General features: G+C 36.0%; 1 protein-coding gene across 9 annotated transcripts in view; it reads right to left on the reverse strand.

Annotated features, from left to right (window-relative positions):
• LOC128182697 (SH3 and multiple ankyrin repeat domains protein 2-like) overlaps positions 1-22,737 on the reverse strand; it is a 74,211-nt gene that overhangs the window by 10,821 nt on the left and 40,653 nt on the right. For 8 of the 9 annotated variants that reach the window (XM_052851417.1, XM_052851416.1, XM_052851422.1 and 5 more), the window contains exons 13-15: positions 21,741-21,842; positions 20,327-20,414; positions 6,932-7,005 (exon numbers count right to left, since the gene is read on the reverse strand). In XM_052851417.1, coding sequence (XP_052707377.1) covers positions 6,932-7,005; positions 20,327-20,414; positions 21,741-21,842 — 264 coding nt within the window. Of the gene's footprint in view, positions 1-62; positions 179-6,927; positions 7,006-11,429; positions 13,162-13,353; positions 13,464-20,326; positions 20,415-21,740; positions 21,843-22,737 lie in introns of all 9 variants that reach the window. The other variant, XM_052851424.1, reaches the window with a different exon arrangement.

Raw genomic sequence — 22,737 nt, forward strand, 5'->3', positions numbered from 1 at the left:
AAAAACCAAAAACATCTACATCTTAAAATCAATTCCAATATTTAGGGGAGGGTGCCCATTACCTTCAAGAGCTTTTGAACTCTGACCCTGCTGCTGTAGCTGCTTCTTTCTTTTGGACCCCCTCCCCAGTTTGGGTTTGTCCCCCACAGCATAACACTCCTTTTTGGGATAAACATTACTTGCAGACTTCACAATGTTCCCCATTTATACAATGATAAGTCCAATCATGGAAAATATTTTTAAACGAAAATTCGTCCTTCATTCATATCACAAATGGCACAGATGTTTTATGTCAGAAGGAAACGAAAACAAATCTTTGCGAGCATGTATACAAAACATGTAAGTGACGTTATCTCCACAATAATCCCAATAAAACGGATCTAAAAGCATTTATAAAGGAACCGATTTCTCGACTTTGTGTTCAACACAATTACCGAATAGATTCAGTTTTCACCGATCGAATTCCTTATAATCATTTTACCCTCAATTTGATACCGAACCAATGAAATGATAAATAAGGAACTATTCTTGTCAAATTTTTTAAAGATTTCCTTTTTTCTTCCACCATCTAAACATTGAACAAGATGCTCCAAGCTCATGCAGTAACACATCCCATCCCCGTTATTTAAATCCCTTTTAAAAGAAGTAACAGAATTTGGAGAACAGTTTTTGAAGAAAAGATCAACCATTTCTGGCCACAAAAATCCCTGTTTTGAGTTTAAAACTCTTGCGAATCCTTCATGTTCATGTTGATACAGATAAAAAAAAAAATCTCTAGATCTTTCTATTCTTAAAAAGATATTAATGTGTTTGACGAATCTTGGTATGTATCAAATTACAATGTAAATCAGCGAAAGAGCTTGACCCTATAGAAATGGATAAAATTGAACTGATCAAACCGAGCTGAAAGGCGAGGTAATAAAAACATTGAATGGAAATATTTTCAAAGCAGTTCATAATAGAATTAGGCTTCAGGCAACCTATGGCATTTTCTTCTGGAAATTGAAGTTTAAAATATATACCAAAGTTCTTCCTTTCGATTGATCACAGATATCGAAATGTTTGAAATTTTTTTAATTTGTAGATAATTAATAGTAAAAAAAAAAAAAGGTCATGGATAGGAACATATAATAATAGTTGAATAGTAGCTGTCCTTGTAAAAATAGCTGTATCCTGCTAGCTCAGTTTAACTGTACTTATATATTACGAGCACAAAAAAAAATCAGTTCAAGCTTGACAGCTAAAATACCACTACTGCACAGGAAAAGAAAAAAAAACTACTTTGACTTTGAATTCTTGCTGAACAGTTGCAAAGGAAATATTTGGCATCATTGTTTCTCTATACACAATACGCATGAAACTGAATTTTTTCCTGACGGCAATGTCATGAAAATTCCAAAGATGGACCATGCATGGAGTGTGATGAGCTTGTTTTTTCCAAGAGTTTCTGGAATAACTTGAACAAACAGAAGATATGGATGCTGCTCTTAAAGGTGTTTTCGCCAAAACAGGCGGGCAGTTTCCAAAAAATAATGTGATAAAAGGCTTTTGTGGAATTAGGCCACTAAAAACAAGTTAATGGTAATCTTTAAACTGTTTGCAAAGATTAAAAGAAAAGATGGTCACACACTGAAAGTGCAGAGTACTTGAGATAAAATCCTACATTTGAATAATCATTCCTTTTTTTTGGCAAGTAAAAAGTTTTCTTGAAAAAACTTCATTTCAACTACCGTAAAAACAAAAGTTAATTTCTAGTATGAATAGTTGCAAATACCAGTACTGGGTTTGGGAAACTTAAATGAATTTATATGATACTTATATGTACTGTATGGATAGAATGATGTTTAGTGTTAAAAGGAAACAAATATTAATGAGATGACTTGAAAACAGCCATATCATACATTCTACATGTATGTCATAAACCTCAATCTCGTTTCCAAACATCAACAAACTATATCATTATAATATTTTGGCGATATTAAAATGGAAAGCAGAGTTATCACAAATCATTCCCCTTGACAACTTAGTGGGACACTAGGTTATAAGTGGGTGAGATGGGACCCTGTGTGATACCATCTATCTGGGTAGGGAGCCGATCCAGTGACGATTCAGTGACGTGGAGGGTTTACATAGGCTATCACAGGCCTGTCCTGATCAAATACAATCCAGCGATAGCATTCCATTCATACCACTGACACATAATCAGGGTACAGCACTGAATCAACAAACAACTACAACTATGTGGTGCAGATTCCTGCACTGATATGGACATATTTGGATGCTGCAGTGTTAATAATTCTGTCTGTATTGTGCTGCATTGAGTGTCCTGTATTTGGCATAGGTCCTTGGTGCTGCAATGTTCTGTATTTGGTGTAGTAAAATGAGTTTTTTTTCTGTATTTGGTATGAAGTATAATATGTGTGTTGTTTTTCCCATGGTTTTGTATTTGGTGTATAGTAGCAATACATTCGTTGTGTATTTGGTATGGAGTATGTTGTTTGTATTTGGTATGGGGACGTGTGTTATGTTGTAGATATGATCTAGCTATTCTGTATTTGGTGCAACATACAATTGTTCTGTAGTTGGTATGGACCATGGAGTAAATTGTGTATTTGTAAAGAAGTGTCTGCAATTGGTATAAAGTGTTTCTGTATCTGAAACATTTTAATGTTTAGTGCAGTTTTGTATTTGGTGCAATGTTTCTATTCAATATAATGTATTTGAGGCTCTTTGTTCTATGTTTGGCAAATTCTGTTTTTGAATAATTACACAATGAGAAAATTCTATAAACCTTTGCTCTAGTGCTCAGCAGCTCTGTTTTTCACATATTACCGGTACCATATTTGGTACCTTTTCAATTTAGTTAGAGAGACTTTTTCATTTACTTAAAGAGACCTATAGTTGTCTTAATTTGATATTCTGTGAATGACGTAACGTTCCATGTATATGGTGTTTGTTCTTATTAAATGCTCCGACAAATTACACATGAACAAACAGTTCATTGACCCAAATTCCCACTTTAATTTCACAAATGCCCTTCTAGGGGATTAAAATTTCTTGGGTCTGTTTTAACTTCAATTGATACGAAAAAGCTTGTAATTCTTTGGGGACTTAAAATGACTTCTAGCTAGGCTTGCTTCATCTGAGAGGAACTTGAACATAATATACAGTGGAAATTGCTTTTGATTGAGGCATCCCTTAATGGTTATATATTAATGACAAGTTGTCAGATCCAAAATAAAACGCACACGACCAATCCAAGAACACATCTTGATGAAAAATGTCACAATCTCCCATAGGAAAAGCCCTCAAAAGGAAACATAACAAAAAATCAAAAAATTCACTCATTAAGACCTTAACGGTGTTGCAATAAAAATCCAAAATGACAGACACAGTTTCCCCCATTTGCTCCAGACCATGAAGATCCAAGGCCATCATGGACAGTTGATGACCACTACAACCCAGAAAATCTTCACCTTCACGACACAGGTCTTCACAGCTCAGTAAAGTAAAAAAATAAATAAACAATAAAACAGCCTTGTAGTGGACACAGACAGAAAGAGAGAGAGAGAGAAAATAATTTATGGACATGCAAATTTATGTCGACACTGCAATAAAGAGGTGGTTACCTATGTAGCTGGTTAACCATATATCTCTATAATAATCTACCTGTACCACAGCCAGTGGGTCCAAAGATCAAAGCCTCATCATGACCCGCAAAGAGAGAGGGCTTCAATGAGGCTTCCTGGGTCTCAGCCAATTCATAAACGATAGGGACGGTTTTATGCATAAAGAAAGGGACAAAAATTATGACCGCAGAGTTTGCTATATGGTCAAGGACCCCAGAATTAATTTCTTCCCTGCCGCTAAAAGAGTCATCCTTCCCCCTAAGATGCTTATAGAATGGAAAGAACTATAAGCCTCTTATGGAGTTATTCTGATGGAAAAATATCCCCCCTTATTAATTTAGAATGGCATTAAGTTTACAGGTCCCAATAGGCAGAGAAGAATTTAAACCTCTTAGTATATAGGAATACCTGCAGACATCGATTGCATAATCATACGGAATTTAACGGGCAGAAAGTGACAGCGACTGAAAGAACGTTATGAATTAAATTTTGTTATGTCTGGTCCTATTTATGCCCAGCTAAACATTCTTTCTGAGTGTGGGAAGAGGTAAGGTTGTTACTAAGCACAATGGACAATAATTCAATATTGGTGCAACTGTTCTGAAAGGCCACAAGAGCCAGAAATGACTTTCAGAATACCGGTACTTTAAAGGCTAGCACTCATTTTAGCAAACAATTAGCAAAGTTTTACAACAAGTAAGAGAAAACTTAAATTAAAACCCAGAACTCCAAATAAAGCCAACAAACGGTATTTCTTCCAACCTTTAAACAAAAAAGGAAAAAGCTTTTCACACATTTAAAACCAACAAAAGCTGAAGATATTGACTTTCTAAAAAAAATGCGAAAAGTTCCATCTAGACAACTAAAGAATTCCTCAAATGTTCTTGTTCTCGTTAAGGCTCATGAACTTACCTCTCCAAAATATCAAGAATGCAAAACAATCCCTACACTTTCTGGTAAACTCTGAAAAGAGAGCCATACTACAGCATATTGGCTCATAGATGGTTACTTAAGATTTACTAAAGTTAAAGAAACTCCCTTCCAAATAAAGTCCAATCTGTTTCACCAAGATTCATCTTCTTCCAATGTAACAGCTGGGATGAGAATGATTAACTCAATATCGGGAAAAAAAATATATATATAAAAAACCTTTGGTTCGTGAGAACATAACTCAGTTGACTCGATGCATTGACCCACACTATCATTTCTTCTTTCTTTATATTCTTGTTCAAAAAGTCATTTCATAACTATACACTTTCAGGTTTGGTCCATTGAAGTAAAAAAAAATGATGAGAGAGAGAGAGAGAGTATTAGTTTGCACTGTAATGTGTACCAACAATTTTATATTCTTTGATCAGATGACATCTATTGATAAAAGTGCATCAAGTCATCAAAGGTACTTTACACAACTTTCAGTTTCTATTTCCAGAAATTGCAAACCCACAGAAAAGGACCATCAGAGAAAACAGTCGGACCTATACAAGGAAGGGCATTAATTAACACGGCCAGATGGTCTGCATGCTTGGTTACAGACTTAGCGCGGGGGCTGTGAGAAATGTCACCAAGTTGACATTCGTCGCCACAAGAAAAGAAGAGGAACAGAACAAGTACAGGGGGGTTGAAAAATATTTACCGAATAACACCAGCCAGTACCATATGCAAGTTGATCAAACCCAAACAGGCGTGAAATCAAAAAGAGTTTAGGCTCATCCCCATCGGGCAAACATCCCACTAAACATGGGAATTGATAGCAATCACGGTTTTCGTCAGGCTACAAGGAGATGTTAAAAGCATTCTTTTTGTGAGGCAAAACATCCTAATGTCAGATGCCAATGTCGGAGCCGATATCTCGGAAAGTGTGGAAACATTTATGTAGTGTTGCATGGGTAGCTGGTTTGTTTTGTACTGTAGTACCATCAACCCGAAGTTTGAAATTGCTTCCATTTACAAATTAGAAAAACATTCCCTGGTGTTTAAAATTGAATTTTGGCAAAACGGTGTAAATGTAAATATGTGTTTGCTTTAACATAATGGTACATGTATCTGTAACAGAATAATTAAACCTTTCAGAGATAATGACAGTGCATGAGTATAGAGCAACAAATTTTTAATGTGAAATTGAAACCTTTCAACAAAAAAATTGTAGGTATGTAGATGTCTAAGACGATTCATCTATGGGTCAACAGAACTTTTCTCCATCTCATTTTGAACTTGGGGCCATGAAACTTGAAACCAGCTATTCATATAATGTTCTGAAACCAAATACCCAACACAAACAAACATGTTAACCAGAGTGTCTTGTACATTGCTTTGTCAAGATAAAATGAGTTTGGGTGACAGAAAACTGTGACTGCAAGATAGCCAGACAGACAAAGGATGCCGCAACAATTCAAAGCAAACAAAATTCCGGCTGGCTCTCCGTTTACATAATATCAGGGTTTTTCTTCCTGGGAATTTTCAGAAAATGAATGAAAAAAAGACAAATTGACACCAGAAAAAAAATATTGAGCTCCAATAACCGAGAAATGGTATACATGTATATCTTGAGCAAAATCTTAGTGCAGTTGTACGTTTTTCGAGGACAAAGTTAATAAAATCAGAAATAGTTCCCTTTTCACAAGATTTCAATTTGAAATCATATATGCCTGCAAGTACGAACAAATGTAGATTAAGAAAATTAAAATCTACATATATACCAACGACCTAATTTCATTCACGTACAATACCCCCTTCTTCTCCCCCCAAAAGACAATAATGTATGGTAGTTTACAAGGAAGCATTATATACTTTAAAAAATTTATGACTGTAATCAAGGTATCACAAATGGGGAAATGTCTATCCGCTAGAATGTAAATGACTATTTTCTAATGAAAGAACTTCATCAAGTGTATAAAAAAGAGAATTCAGAAGAGTCAGGAAGGTGGAAAAAAATCCCTGTGGTTCTTCAACCATGTCGTCAATCTCTTTCATTTCTGTGTGTATTCCATTACCAGAAAACGGCATTAGAAATTCACTTTAATGCCTGACTTATAGCTATGAGGCGCTCTCAAAGCAAGGATAAAGGGGACTCAAGAAATTTCGCAATTCTTTTTAAGTTTACAATACCACATAGGAAATTTTTTTTTAAACCAAAAAAAAAAAAAAAAAAAAACATAAAAAATCAGGTGACCTTGTGAACTGAACTAAGGGGAACTGCACCAAGTGACACGTCTGCAATGCAATTCCTCAAAGGCGAGGTTGAAAAAAAAAATGGACGTGTGTTTCACTTTCTTATTCTTAAAATATTTCTTAAATATACATACATTTCGCTCCACGTAGAACAAATCCATATCCCTCTGGGCCTTTTTGCAGCACGACCGATCTTGGTGCATATTCACTGCAAAAAAATAAAATAAACGCAAAATAGAAAAATGATCAATGAACATGCATTTCTAATACTGTCAAATGATCGTAATAGCCTCTCGGCATTATCTATATTCCTAAAGCTGTTCAATCAAAACAGGTTGGTGTGCTAGCAAGGTGGCCTGTCATTCATTTCTTATCCCTAGTACATCTAGAGGTGACATTCTACAATGGCCGTTGATAAGCACGAACAATACATGTTTAATATGCAGCATATTGTAAAGTCATATCGTCGGAATAAACATTAAACCAGACGAATATGCATTAATACATGTATGACTTCAATCAGAACTTACCTAACACAGTTTGATTGCTGAAGACTCTTTAATTTCTTTTTCTTGAATCTGGACTTAAACATAATTTTATACTGCTGGGGTTTTGTTTTACGAGTATTTTTTTCCCTCTTGGGTAATTTTTTTTTTCAATACGATCACTTCCTCACAGATAATATGATACACAGGAGGACGTGAATATCAAGACCGACACCTTTACGGACAGACACAATAAAAACAAAGCCGAAAATTAGGAAAAAAGGTTATCCCCACTTCTCTATTCTAAAGTACAAAGTTAATTTTCCAGGGAATGAATGAATATTCTACTTTGCTACATAATGTAAGACATCCAAAATGTCACTGCATTCACATCCATCCGAGTCCAAGCATAACTTCAGGTGCAAAACATCCAGTATTTCCGTACACCTCATACCCATATTTTCCTCACGGGGGTGAAAATGACGATCACCATCAATTATCCCACATTATCACATATTTAACACAAAATATACATATTTTTGCGAATCCTCACTCGACCCCATCGCGGCAACCAAAATCAATACACACTATATGTATTTCAACAGGAAACATACAGATATAAAGAAAAATGTGCCCTCCAGGTGTAATGTAGTTTTGTTTCACATGTACAGGTATGATTATTATAACATTTCTGTATGATATGATGTACGTATGAGATAGGCCCCAAAATCATGTGATAGCAAGCCTAATCATAAAACTTAGACCCCTCTGTCCACATTCAGTTTTAATCTCCAACAGGTAGTTTAAATTTGGATACAATCAAACGCTCACCCGATTAATCTAATCTTCTTCAAACAGAGGCTGGCTTGGACTTCGTAATATCAGCTCCCTGCCTTACATATTAATTACATTAAACGAAGACCAAGTGAATTTTATCAAAAATTGCTATCTATCTGTGGTGGTTGTAATATCCTTACGGTCGCTGATTTTAGTCGTCATCAAAGATAATTAATTAAAAATCTACTGGGGACACAGAATCATTATGAGTTTAACATTATGGATACTGATATAGTAACATAGCTATGAAGAAAGCTTCTTATATTGTCTGATGTTGAGAACAATATGTTTGTCCAAACAAGGAATTTCAGTCAAATTAGAGCTTCATCCCTTCCCTCTGCCTCTTCCTCTTTGGATAAACATGATATGCCTTTGCACATTTGCAAGACTTGTAGTCCTTAAGGGTTAATTTTGGCGCGGGTATACAGAGCTAGCTAGAAAATCTCTCTCTCTCTCTCTCTCTCTCTCTCTCTCTCTCTCTCTCTCTCTCTCTCTCTCCCCCCAACCAGCTTCCCCAACAGCACAGTCTTCACTGTTGATACAAACTTTTTTACTACATGTGACTACCCAATACATCAATTGGCAATCAGTCAAACATTGATTGACATTTAGGTAGAGAGGTAGACTCTTCACTGAAGTAAGATACATGTAAGTACATACCACAGGTGTGCAAGGTATATAATTTATGATGACCACCTCAAAATGACTCTAAGCAATGTAATTCAACCTAAATCAGCAAAACTAATTTTTGACAGTTTTCAATTAATTCTGAAACATGGTGGATATGAAAATGTGAAAAAGAGATTTACAGTTTTTTTTTAATGTTTTCCACTAATAAAAAATTGAATTCCGAGTATTCATCAGTCATTCAATACTTGGAAATTCATTACTAACATCATTAGGCTTGAAAATTTGATAATAAAAATAATAAAATATCAGATAAAACCCTGAAATCATGTTCTTGTTTAAGGTGACATTCACTGTACTGATAAAAAAAAGAAAAGATTTTTATTGGGCCTGTTTAAACTGACAGGAATTTCATTCAATGTTATGAGCTAAATAATACAAATATGGTCTGTACTCATCGAATTCTTCTCTCGTATTCCTGAACTTCTAAGCTATCAAACTATCTGATCTGATTTTTATGAAATATTCTGACCTATATGAAGTATTTAACCACACCTTCAGATATGAGTAAATACATGTACATTATCATGGCTGTGTTATCGGTGTCCATTCGATGTAGTCATATCGCCCCATAATAAGATTCGAAACTCCAGCTGGTTTCGTATGTTTATCTTATTGAGAGGGATTTCAGAAAATCACAGCACGACCTTTTTCATCATTCTTTGCAGGGGGACAGAAAAAATGTTGAACCTGTTAATTTTGGGAGTGACAATGAAGGCTACGAGACTCAGATAGTAGTGCAATGTTCAAAAGACACTTTACATACCATACAACATGACCCTAGACCAGGCCCTACATACTTTACGAGATTATAAAACATAACTTTACATTAAAATTTAACCCACCAACCAACACAAAATCCACTACAAATCATCTTATTATAACTGGATTCAATTCTTAAAAACAAACAATTTCATATCTTTACAATTATAGCTGAATCAAATTAAAATAATTTCGCAAAATAAAACGCCCATAAATAATATATAGGACAAAATTTTTGACATCCCAGGCCACACAGCTGCATGAAGATAAATTGCTTATTTTGTGGTGGCAGGGAAATTGAAACTGTTTTGAGAATTGAACAAGCTAGCTAGCTAGGTGTCATCCCCAAGTATTTGGTTTTGACAGTTCCCCAAAACATTGATTCACCAATGAAGTCACACACAAACAAGCACTGAGTCTACACAGTATACACACATAATTATATATATATACAAAAATACATACACAGTTCACCACATTCATGACTGTGGTATATTGCCTCTGGTCCCCTGAGGCTCAGATTATTGAACAAGATTACATGTTTAGCCCTTCCAGTTTTTTTTTTATATTCATAGTGACTGTGGGAGTTGCGGTCATCGGGCCAGATTTGTACATACATACATAATCTTGTAAATATCTTGTTGTTTACGTGTTTGCTTGTACATGTTCTCCATTACGTATACCTGGCATACCCCTAGTCATTAAAACATGCTCCCTTTGAAATGAAAATAATCAATCTTTTGCGTAACCATTTAAATATCCTGGTCACAGTTCCAAATATGTGTCAAATAAAGGGTGGAATATGCAGGGTAGCGATCTGCATGAATCATTGTCAATCACACAGAGAATGGGGGTCTATAGCCCGAAATCATGCCTATTCTTAGGATTTCAAAACACTGAATTCATATGATTCAGACTAATTGGAAAATTATACTTAACGGTGACTAAATGTTACGAATCCTTTATGAAGTATTGATTATTGAAGATTCACACCTAACAACCTTCTATTATTTAAAACAAAACAAATGATGACTGCATGGGTCCGATAAAACTTCCCTATAAATAATGACTGCATACCCTCCCCCCTCCCCCCCCAAACTACTAATGATTTTCATTTTAAAAGTTATAATGCCACCACCGTATCAACAGATTACAAAGAGAGAGGGATTTTTTCACCTCCACTTGACAAAAGAAAGTTGACCAATGTGGTTGTAAAATGAACTATTTGTTTACTCATTTCATCAAACACTGAAGCTTTTAATCTGGATTTTGTTTATACTCTGATAAGGCCCACTTCTTAAAAACATGTACCCTTGGTGTGTATAGATACAAGTACCCTGACCCCCCTTTTTTCCTCAATCTCTCCTGTCCAGTGCCGAACCAACGAGACCACAGTTGATGACTTGCAGGAACAAGGGTCCACTCTGTGTAAACACTAATAGATTATATACACACACCTTACTTTTACATTTCTATCAGAAAATAACTTTGTCCCACAAATAAAACGCCCAGGAAAACCTGCCAGAATAAGTGATAATAAATCCCCCCAGAGCTGCTAGCTGGTTCAAGAATCCCATCATTTAGGGACAAAATATCATTTTAAAATGTTATTAAAGTTATAAGCTTGATTTATGACCCTTAATTTGAAATCTGTCATGCCTAGTTTGAATTAAAAAGCAGCCGCAAAGGAAGGGAATACCATGTTCTTGTATTAAAACAAAATTGATATTACAAACTGCATGATAAAAATAATTGGTCTGCCAAAATTCAGAAGACACGGAATTCATTAGCATAAAACTGTCACACATGCCAGAACATTCTTTCATTGAGTTTTGTAAATTCATACACACGTTTGCCTTACCTGTAGTAGTGAGTGTTAGGAATATTCCTATGTAAACTAAATCCCCCGTTTGTAATGCCGTTGGCCTCCCTGTAAATTTCCTTCGGTTGTCCGCGAATGGAACCTCCATACACTTTTTCCAGTCGTAGAAGATCCGGAGCACTGTTGTAAAAGGCCCGAGCTTTAAGGCTGGGTCCCTGCTGTAGAGTTTGGGGGGTCTGGGGAATAGGGGGAGGGGGAGAGTTGGGAGGGGGGTTGGATCTGTGGGTGGGGGGTCCGTCCTCAAATTCAATAGGCACAGCCGAAAACTGTAACTGGGACCTCCTATGATACACATTCTCTATGGGTCTCTCCACATACCCCGACACCCAGTTCCTGGGTAGAGTCCTGTGTATATATTTGTTTTGCTTCCTCAATGTCTTCTCTCTCTTCTTCTCCTCTTTGATTCTCCTTTTCTCCTCTTTCTCTCTCCGCTTCCTCTCCTCCTTCTCCAACTTCTTCACTTCCTTCAGGAACTTCTTCTGTTCCTTGGGGGTGGCGTTCCCCAGTAGGGTGGGCATACTGGAGGAGAAAGCCCGCGAACTGTACAGGTTAGACGCCTCTTGGTGTCCCACTCGATTGCTGGGTAGGTCGCGAATATCAGTTACACCTTGGGATTTAAATGGCACACTGCCAGGTCCTCCGTTGTGCAAAGAATGTTCACTCATCATAATGAAATCACCGCTGGGACCAGGGGGTGGCTTATAAACCACCAACCCCGGGGACTTCAGCTTCAGGGACCCTCCCGCGGTCATGAGCTTTCCGTGGGGGACGGTTCCGTTAGAGTAGGCCATAGGCCTGAGAGAATTGTCCACCTTGACAAGACCGAGACTGTCTGATTGAAACTTGGTGTTCCTAGGTAATGTCAGGTAATGTGGATGCATCATAGTTTTGACCCCTGCAGGCGAAAAGTTGCCTGGCTGTGTGACAGGTGCTGATGGATGGGAGTAGTAATCCAGCGGAGTGCTGCTTTCACGAGGAGGGGAGAAGCAACTGCTGTTAAAGTCTACATCCTCTATGTCCCCAAAGTCAAAGGAATCGTCACTACTGTCACTGTCCAAGGAGATGCCTGTATCGCTACTGTTGGAATGCCGGGAGGACAAGTTAGTGGTGCGGTCTGTAGTGCTGGTGGTGTTTACATTTTTACTACTGTTGTTGTTATTACTGTACACGGCCTGGTAGTATTGATTGGCAAGCCGTCCGATTCTCCTGTCGACAGGTGAGCACCTTTGTCTGCCGATGTCTGGCGGAGTAGATGAGGACCGCTTCCTGTACCTGCCCGACCGTCTTGGGGTGAGGGAATCGTCCGAGTTGATGCTCCCTCCGTCCTGCGAACTGGCGAATGACGACACACTCGGGTTCCTACTATGCTGTGTTAATGGGCTGTTAGGTTTGCTGGAATTATTTTCACGTTGTTCCAGATGAATAAACACATTATTATTTGCTTCAGTTAAATCCTCTATAAAGTCCTGGGGCTGATTTATAAACCCACCGGACGGTAACGCTTTCACCGGCACCGGTCTCCTGGGGCTCTGGTTTCCCTCGCTCGACTCCCCTCCCTTAGATTTGACCCTCAGTCCTTGGGGGAGGGCTATGAATTTACTTAGAAAGGAACTGGACGGGTGCTTCTTGTGCTGTCCCTTGATGTTGTTATTCACCTCTGTAGAAATAGTGCCATTAGGCATGGGCTTTTGAGTCATTGTGTTGACTAAGGCTTGAATTCAAATACTTCACGGATGGGTGGGCTTATAGCTTCTTCTCAACCCCCACAACACAGTCACACATACAATACATACAAACAGCAGAGCTCTTTTGATTTAGCTTGAGAGGATTACATAAAAATACCCAAAGGAAGAATTATCAACAGCTTACACAGGTATTGTCCTATTATTAAGTCCATTTATACCCTCAGTCACTGTACACATTGTATGGACCGCTAGAAACACCTGAAGGCTATGGGGTAGGTGTGAGGACATGGAATTCAATTTATAACAGGACTCCACTTCACTAATTAAACTAATTAAATAATCCACACAGTCAACAGTGTTCAGGTGATTATGGCCCAGGTTATGCAATATCCAATCAGGCAATAATCAATGATAAATTACAATCAAGCACCTTATACTGTTAAGTTTTCAAAGGTGTCAAAAACAAAAAGATGAAAGTGAAAGTTGTCAGTTTCTCCACAGGTACTCTAATTAATCAATTAATTTTCAGCCAGAATTTCCTCTTTGAAGAAGTCTTATACAAAAAAAAGGCACAAACAACACAGTATCTAAGGCCTGCCTTCTTTAAAAGAGATATAGAAAACAAAATCAATTAATCCACCACCATAGATGTAATCCATTTGGGTTTTATCCTCTGACTTGAAATGCATGTAGAATGCTTGTATAAGGAAAAAAAAATCAATGCACACTATAGTTAGTCAGTTACAACCTGGGACAATATCTAAGAGGATCCATTGTCAAACACCTGAAGTATAGAATTCTACAAGCATTGCTGATCATCTTCTTACATACATGGCATTGAGTGATTCTTGTATTATTTTCTCCCAATGCTAACACAACACCAATCCAATATGGGATTGCCAAAAACGTTCAATCGCACACAATCCAAGTTAGTTAGACCTTGATCTTCATTTTATTCTTTTCATCCCTTTTTTGGGGTTGTTGAAATTCTTGTAGTAATCATCCATTATTTATTGGAACTATGGATTTATTCTCTCAAATTTGAAAGGGCGCAATCTGTCAAATTCCTTTGTCCTCGGATGTCTCCATTATATTATATCCTAGATGGGAAGGCACAAATTAATTCCAGCTCATAAATAATTTATAGGTCACAATTTAATTTGGCCTTCTCCTCCAGTTGTTGAACAAATATAAATTAAAGCATTACCTGCCTCTCAAGTTACCCAGTACAGTAGCAACAAGCCAAAAATACCATTCCTCTAAATATGGAAAATCCCTTTCATTATACCATGCAGTACTCTCGGCTTATGCATTTAAAGGCAAGTTTCATCACATCGGAGATAATCTGCACTTAATCTTGATCAGTGATAGATCCTCAAAGACAGCGGTTATAGATCTCTCATGTTTTCATCCCTCGAATGAGATTATATGGCTTTCTGTGTCCAATATCACAATACACTCCGAACATCAGTGGGATAATCTTTTTTTGTTGTTGTGGTTTTTTCAATCCTTAAAAGATATGTACTTGGGCAGTAAACCTTCCGAGTTAGGACATGTCTCCCTTCCTTTGGCCTCGCATGTTTCCCATTCCGAAGATGACACTCCACGTTAGATTTTTTTTTTGAAACAGTAACTTGGTATGTGGCTATGGTCCAATTCCTTTTATCAATATTTTACCCAATATGTAGATTGGAAAATATTTAAATCCCTGTTCTTCAATGTTGTTAGAAAAAAAAATAATTAAGAAATCCTTCAATAGGCTTAACCCTTGAGTAAATCCCTTTATTTTATGTCAGGGTACATGACCACAGATTGACTCCGATTGATACAAAGAAACACGCGTTGCACTGCAAGGAGAGCAAGCACGAGACGGCTATGGAGCTAATTTGTTCTGACTCTAAACTCCGATTTCTCTCGACTCCAATCACCAATGACAGGTGACTCAGTTCCTCCTGATCTCTAATTCACAAATTGCAGTTCAATTCTTGAGAGAATTTTTTTTTTTTTGGAGTCAGCTAGTACTTGAAAGCAAATCAATAAAATAATAGGCCCGTATAATCGAAGGGCTCAGGCTAAACAAACAATCAGGTATCGATAACACACACAGACACAATCTGCCTTATATAGTTAAGTATTGGTTTCGTACACACAGCAGTTCCTTTCACTTTTATTCAACACACCCCAGTATAGGTATAAATGTACTGTTAACTCCACAAATTTCTTAGTCAAATAATCCTTTGCAGCAGTTTGGACTTGCTCTCTTCTAATTGACTTTTATGGTTTGAAAGTATACACATCATCACGAATATATAAATAACGTTTACGAGCAAATGCCGGAACTCTGTGCTTACATCCTGCCAAATCGCCCGATATTGCACCGATTAATTTTTTCCCAGTGAAGACTTTATTATTGTGAAAACTTAATCAAAAAATTTCTGTGATCGATCTCCATTTAATTGCTTAAATAACAATTTTCCTTTACTCCCAAACTGTGTAAAAATGTCATCAATAGGGCAAATATAAATTGGAAACGCAATTAAAGCCTTTCACCTTCCCTCAAAAACTCGCCCCTATTGAACAAGAGTAAACGGCGCGATAATGACTATTTAAAGAAAATAATTTTGTGCTTATTTACATATCATGTCAATCTCTTGGCAGCATAAACCCCTATTTTCGGACCCTTAAAGTTTGTATATGACGGCTATTCTTGAAACTGGCCCTTATCATTTTTCCTCATCTCCCCTTTCTCTTTCAAGAGTGGGTCACGAAGAGGTCTTACTAAGAGTACCAAAAAAAAGCAAATATCACCTCACCCAAAGAATTTCATATAAATTTTATGACCATCTCTAAAAATCTTATAAAGGGTAAGGGGGGGGACAATTAAGGGATCAATTGGCCAACCATTTCTGTGTCTGGCAAGATTCCATGAACATGTTTGGAAAAAATTCTTTCTGGACAAGATCCCCATCAACTGTCAGGAATTTCTCAATATATTTTGCAAGAGATTAAGTTGTTCTAGGCCTGTCTTTGAGGTAGGCATGCAGGGATAATCGAAGGGTATCTGGTGTTAAGGGTTGTTCTGATACAACCCCTGTTTACTGTTTGAACATATCAGTATATTCTACCTCAAGCAAAGCTGTCACTCACTCGAAACTAATATCTAATACCTTCAATGTTTCACCCTTTTTTTTTTATTAGTACATGTACAACTCACTATTAATTATGCTTGCACCTTTCCTAAACATTTGAAAAAAGAATATCTTCTACAACAAAAAAAGCTACAATTTATCTCTTTTATTTTTTAAAGTTAATTTTTCCTCTTGTTGACTTGAGTGTAAAATTCTTATTAAAAAAAAAAAAAAAAAAAGGAATAATCTCGAAATGACTTGTCAAAAGAAAAGTACTAAATGTAAAAATATACTTCTGCAGCATCTCTTAAATCTCTGACTTAATGCTATTGATATAAATCATAACGTTTCTGATTAACATTACCGACAACGTTTACCTTGATAGGTTAAAAAAGATGTTGCTTTCAACTTTAATCAAAAAATTATTTAAACAAACAACTTGCATAAAAAAAAAACCCAATTCTTTTATTGTTTTCATTGGTCATACAGGACTATAGGTCCAACCTGTATTTTCCAAGTGAGAGGCTCATTTTGAAGAAGTTGTTTAATTTATTACATGCACCTCTGTCAGTATGCAGTAGAAAGGTAATGAACACAAATCATGATCCTCATTAGCATTGTTAATGAGATATCATATCTTCTGGGCATCAACTTCCGCGACTGAATAAAAAAGTATACATGTCAACCCCTTGAATGGAGGAATTTTAAAAGAAAAGTTTTTCGTAATTCACAGCTACAAAAATGTCAAGTTATTTGGGTCAAAGATCTCTTTTTTCGATGATGGTAGATAAATGTTTAAAAATATCATTCTACGGGGAAGTTCAGAAAATAATTACCATGTAAGTTTCATGTAATTTACGACTACCAAAAAATATTTCAGTCATTGGGTCAGCTTTAATACTTTCAATACCTATAGACGAAAACTCGACAAGCAATAAAACCCTCTCCATCCCCAATAAAACGTCTATTTGGAAACTTTTTGTGCCAAACATAGTGTTTGTGTAAAACAAACATTTTCTTCACCCAAGAATGTCCTCCGTTTTCACTTAACTCGGGGTGGCAAATAAGTACGCACAATCTCCTTAAAGAGCCATAAATCTCCATGTGATAGAAGTTTGCGCAAGACATACACATGAATTAGCCTTTGCGAACCAAGAAAGAAAAAAAAACTCGAAATCGTCAATGTCTATCTAAGTAGATAGTGTATAGAGTTGAGCACGGAAACAGAGTCAATATATGGGCAAACGAACAATCGCAGGGCCATGAGAAAAATGTCATCGCCGTGATACTGTCAAGCGGTGCCTGACAACCGCTTACTCTTTAGTTTACAGGTTTACTCTTCAGGTCCACTTTTACAACATTCTTATATACTTATCTCTTTACCGCCATGCAACCTCAAACAAAAGAAATTACATTTAGAAAGGCTTGCTTTGCAAGTATGTTTGGGTTTTCCTTTTGTTTTTGTTTAAACTTGATATACTTTCAAATTACATATGCCATCATTAAAAAGCTTTGTATATAGAAATTCAGTAATTACACATATCTATCTCCTTCATTCACCCTCAACAAATATCATTCTACTTTTAAGAATGGTCAGCTATTCATATCATATTAAGATTAATAAACAGTTAATTTAAAAACTGCAAAGGATTTTACTTTAATAATGTAATAATATTTAGCTCTTAATCCACTTTGAGCTGAATACTGGTGTTAATAACTGCACATCAATATTTAGTAGTTTTGAAGTGGTTTTTAAAATATTTAGCGCTCCATTCAATTAACGCATATATATGGGCCATATGTGTGGCATATACCAATCTAATAATAAAGAGCTTTAGCCCATTATGAGATATTAGTCCAACATATTTATTAGTAAAGACTTAAGTGCAAGATAAAGAACGATTTGAATTGAATTAAACTTAACTTGAACACCAAGTAAAGAGAGAGAGAGAGAGAGAGAGAGAGAGAGAGAGATAAAAAAATAACGAATATTTTCATGTACTGTTGAGAGAGAGAGAGAAGAGAGAGAGAGAGAGAGAGAGAGAGAGAGAAGGAAAGAGTGAATGACAGATATGGGGTGGACAGGTGGATAAGAAGATGGACAGAAGATAGTTAGTGACATGAATGGGTGGGTATAGCGGAAGGTAGCTGGGTCATTGACAAGATAATGTGTCACTTTGACTACTGAACTATTGACCTTAGTGTATCTCCCAAAATCTTAGTCGTTTTAGTACTTGTAGGTACCCAAGGTCTGCACTAGTGCTGGTGACTAAATGGATTGACCTGTAGTTATGACTTCAACTTTTGACCTGGCCCTATCTTACACATACGAAGGTAACTGTTTAATTCTCTTATACATATCACAAGAATGGATCTGTGTTTAACATGAAAAGACTGGCCAAGATTCAATTAATCTTCTGACCAACTGATCACAATCAAACCTTAGAAAGCTTGTAAACACAGCCTACCCAAATATTGAAACAGATCAAACCTATTGGGCTTTCAAATCTACTTACCACAACTTTTTTTTTCTCTCTCAACGAAAAAGTTGGCAAGTTCACCAACTCTCAACCACATACTTTTAAGTTTCTCTCATGCAAACACGAAACAAACAAAAAGATGAACATATTTATGGTACAAAACCTTTTGAAATGTATATCTTTCTTTCTCTGTTCGTAAACGTATGATGAAAAGTTAACAGATGGTAGATTTTGGACCTAGGGCCATTAAAGGAGCAGTAAAATTGGAATCAAAGCAATTTTTCTGAACACACTGCCACGCCCCCCTCTACACCATCCTTGTAATGGTTTTCCGATAAGGACACGGATTCACACCCCTCAATGATGCATTTACCTGGGCAACTACAATGGGATTGTAAAACAATAAAGTCCTGTCACAAACGGCTACACCTTTTGATGTCCGCAACCAGTATTCACTCCATAACCGTTGTCACCCATCTATTAAAATCCTTCAAATTCTTGTGTCTAACATCTTACGTGGGATTTGATAAATTGTGAGGGACTGATGAAAAAAATTGTGTATCAACATACAAGATTTGTCCAGGATTGGGTAAAAAAAAATCAAGAACTCAACCGCATCCAAAATTTTTCATAACCAAATTATTAACATAGCCCCCAGAAAAAAAAAATGGAAAATTGGTATGTTTGACAATGATAGTTCACATAAATGGTTTCATCTCTATATGCCTTATGCTAACATCTATTGGAATCCCAATCAGCACTATGTGAAGAGAAATAGGGTTGGAAGAGTTATCTCCCTGAAAAGCACATTCCATCGTCTTACAGACAGACTTAAGAGTTTTCTGTCTTACATTTTGTACCCCTTCATAAAGTCAAATTCTATCTTTTTCATATAAACCTGCTTGTATTCATTTCTTGTGCATTTTTTTGCAAAAAATATGGCAGTAATTCATTGAATCCAATTTGCACACCTTATTGTTATACTTTCATGTTAAATACTGAAATCTGATTGGTTAAGACGCAGTTAATAATATTTACTATTACCCTCAGCGTTAGCAACGCACTTGGCAACGGGTAACATTAAAAAATGTTACATGCGCGAAAATTATGCGCGTACGGTTCGCTGTAGAATTCACGTTATTCCTATATAAAAGCAGTAAAATTTTCTTTAAAATTTTAAAAAAGACATTCAGTATAACAAAATAAATAGTGCCTGTTTGGGAGGATAACAGTTGAAATTGACACCCCTCGAAAACCATTGTCAACCTCCGCTTCGCGTCGGTTGACAATGGTTTTCTCGGGGTGTCAATTTCAACTGTTACCCTCCCAAACAGGCACTATTTATATACTAGCACACCACAACTATTCTAGAGAGCTAGAATAAATCTATAACCATTGTTATTCAAACAGTTGTCCATTTCATTAATTAACCTCATAAAATCTTAAAATCTTGTTCAAAATATTGAAAAAAAAAACTAAAGAAGAATATGCATAAATGTTTGGTCAATCCTGAAGAATAAATGTTACAGTATCTGTTTTAACTGTCGTATAGTAATGTAAAAATAGTAATCTTGGGTACTGACCTGAAGTTGGGTACTATGGCAGCCAGTGTGTTCCTGTTCAGCATCATGTCATGTCGAGAGGCCGAGACCAAGTCTCCCAGAGAACCAGCTGAAAGTAGAGCGGCCACTGTCATTTTGTACGCCAGTCGATTTTTTAACATTATTGTTCCTAAACCTTCTTCATCCGCCATATTTCACGGTTATTTATATTTTTTCCTTAACAAGTATTAAAGTTATAACCGTCCGACATTTCTGTGTCGAGTTTGACCACTGAAGTTTGTCTTCAATTTTTCTTCCCGAGTCACAAAACGACAGCCAAAATGTAAAATCTCCATTTCAAATATCACATACTAGTAAAAAATCCAGTCTCTAGTCACATTGGCAATTTATGGAATATGATCAACGTTATCTCTTGCTAACATACAAATGAAAAGATGCTTCCAAATGTAAATGCATCCATCGTACACTATGTGTACTGGTAATTTGTGCTCTTTAGTCTAACAGCTCATAAAGGATGGTCAAGCTTGGCCAAATTGATCAAAAATTGATATCAAATGTACAAAACCACTCATATCTCCTTTCATTAAGGAGATAGGTACAAAGGGCCCCGGGGGTACCCATAATCAAATCACTTATTGTTTTTCCCACTTGGTGCTAGTGTAAATCATTTCCAACTCAATTAGAAAAAGAGTTTATAAATCATTCATGTCAAATAAATGAATACGAAAAGATTTTCAAAAAGCTATTTCATGTTAATAAAATTGAAAATAAAGCAAAAGGATGATATTGTCAAAAATAATGAAAACAAATCAAAGTGAATATTGGCTGAACAAGAGATTATCAATTTTGTCACTAAAGAACAATATCCTGGGGGCCTAAGTTTAATGCCGACGTACGTACGTCGGACACAGTCTCTCTTTATCCTGACGTCACAGGCTCCTAGCTAGTCACACAGACCAGAAGTGCAAACTGCCCCATTACACCTGTCTGAATGTCACATTTAGCTCCGAGAGGAGAGCATCTTCACAGTTATTTCTTGTACGGATGGAAATTAGCCAAATTAAAGAGACAATATTTATGTAAACTGTCTCTTTATTCATTTGTTTTGCATTCCATGAATTATGTTTCCCTTTGAAGAGTTTTCACAAAGGAGTTTTCTAATACTTTTGAATAAATGCACTGATGTTGTTACCAGATTAATGACCTTGCCAACTAATAACCTTTGACCTTTCACATTTAACATGACCCCTTTTTCAAATTTTTAGAAATGTTCAACCTTTTTCTTATCTCTTAATAAAACAGGGATAAAGAGTAAAAGAACAAAATACAAACGAATAAAACAACTTTACAAGTCATGGAGAGAGAGAGAAAGAGAGAGAGAGAAAGAGGGAGAGCAAGAGGGAGAGAGAGCGAGAGAGAGAGATGATGTCATTACCTTTCCTCCTTAGTTTGACTTCCTGGACAAAGTTACTGGGAAACATCCCTTCATTGTTGTTCACTCTCCCTTCCCAGAATCCTTGTTCTCCGACCCCAAGAACTGAAATGAGTTCAAATTCATCTTTATATTTCATAACCTTTTACAGTTACCCAAAAAAGTTTTCAAACTAGCCAAATTTCTTGCTTACTTAGAAGCTTATAAATTTAGGGATCGATATTGAAATTTTATTTCATAAAACATTGAGAATAAGAATTTCAATAAAGAAATTTGAACAAAATATGAAATGAAATCTATCTATAATTGTAATGAAAGTGTTTTCAAAATGTGGATAACAGTGAAAACTTCTCTAAGACTAGTTCAAAAAATGAAATTAAAAACATTCATAATTCTAATTTCAATTATAACACAAAACTGTGGGGAAAATGATTTTTTTTTAATTTTTAAAAAAAATTTCTAATTCAAAATGCATTTATCATTATTTCATCCACTATTTCTGTTACAATATGTCAAGTCAATCTTAAATAAAATACGCATGCAAATATGCTTGCAAACAGCTACAGTCAAGTCATAACTTCTCTACTATATAATTATAAGTATAAACTACGAGTTTTCCATCCAGTATGCAATTCAACTAGAACTGATCCATGATGCATTTTGCATTTTCTCATGCATTGCTTGCAAACCCTGCATAATATGATTATTTATTGGTAAATGATCATAAATAATTAACATATTTTTTTTTATTATTGTGAATCATATTGCATTAAGATATTTTCCATGCAGTGTCCGTGTTGATAATTTTCCATGCTGTAAAAAGATACAGTCATTATAATATCTACCGCTAATTAACATATCATGAATATTAATGTGACTGTGTACAAAATATACAAGTCATACTTCAATAGAAGTGATAAATAACAGAAACTAAAAGAGGCAATTATGAAAACAGAGCAATGCTACAAAAAAAGAGGGGAAAAATATAACGCTCAAGATG

This window comes from Crassostrea angulata, chromosome 5 (genome assembly GCF_025612915.1).
Source record: "Crassostrea angulata isolate pt1a10 chromosome 5, ASM2561291v2, whole genome shotgun sequence".
Lineage (NCBI taxonomy): Eukaryota > Metazoa > Mollusca > Bivalvia > Ostreida > Ostreidae > Magallana > Magallana angulata.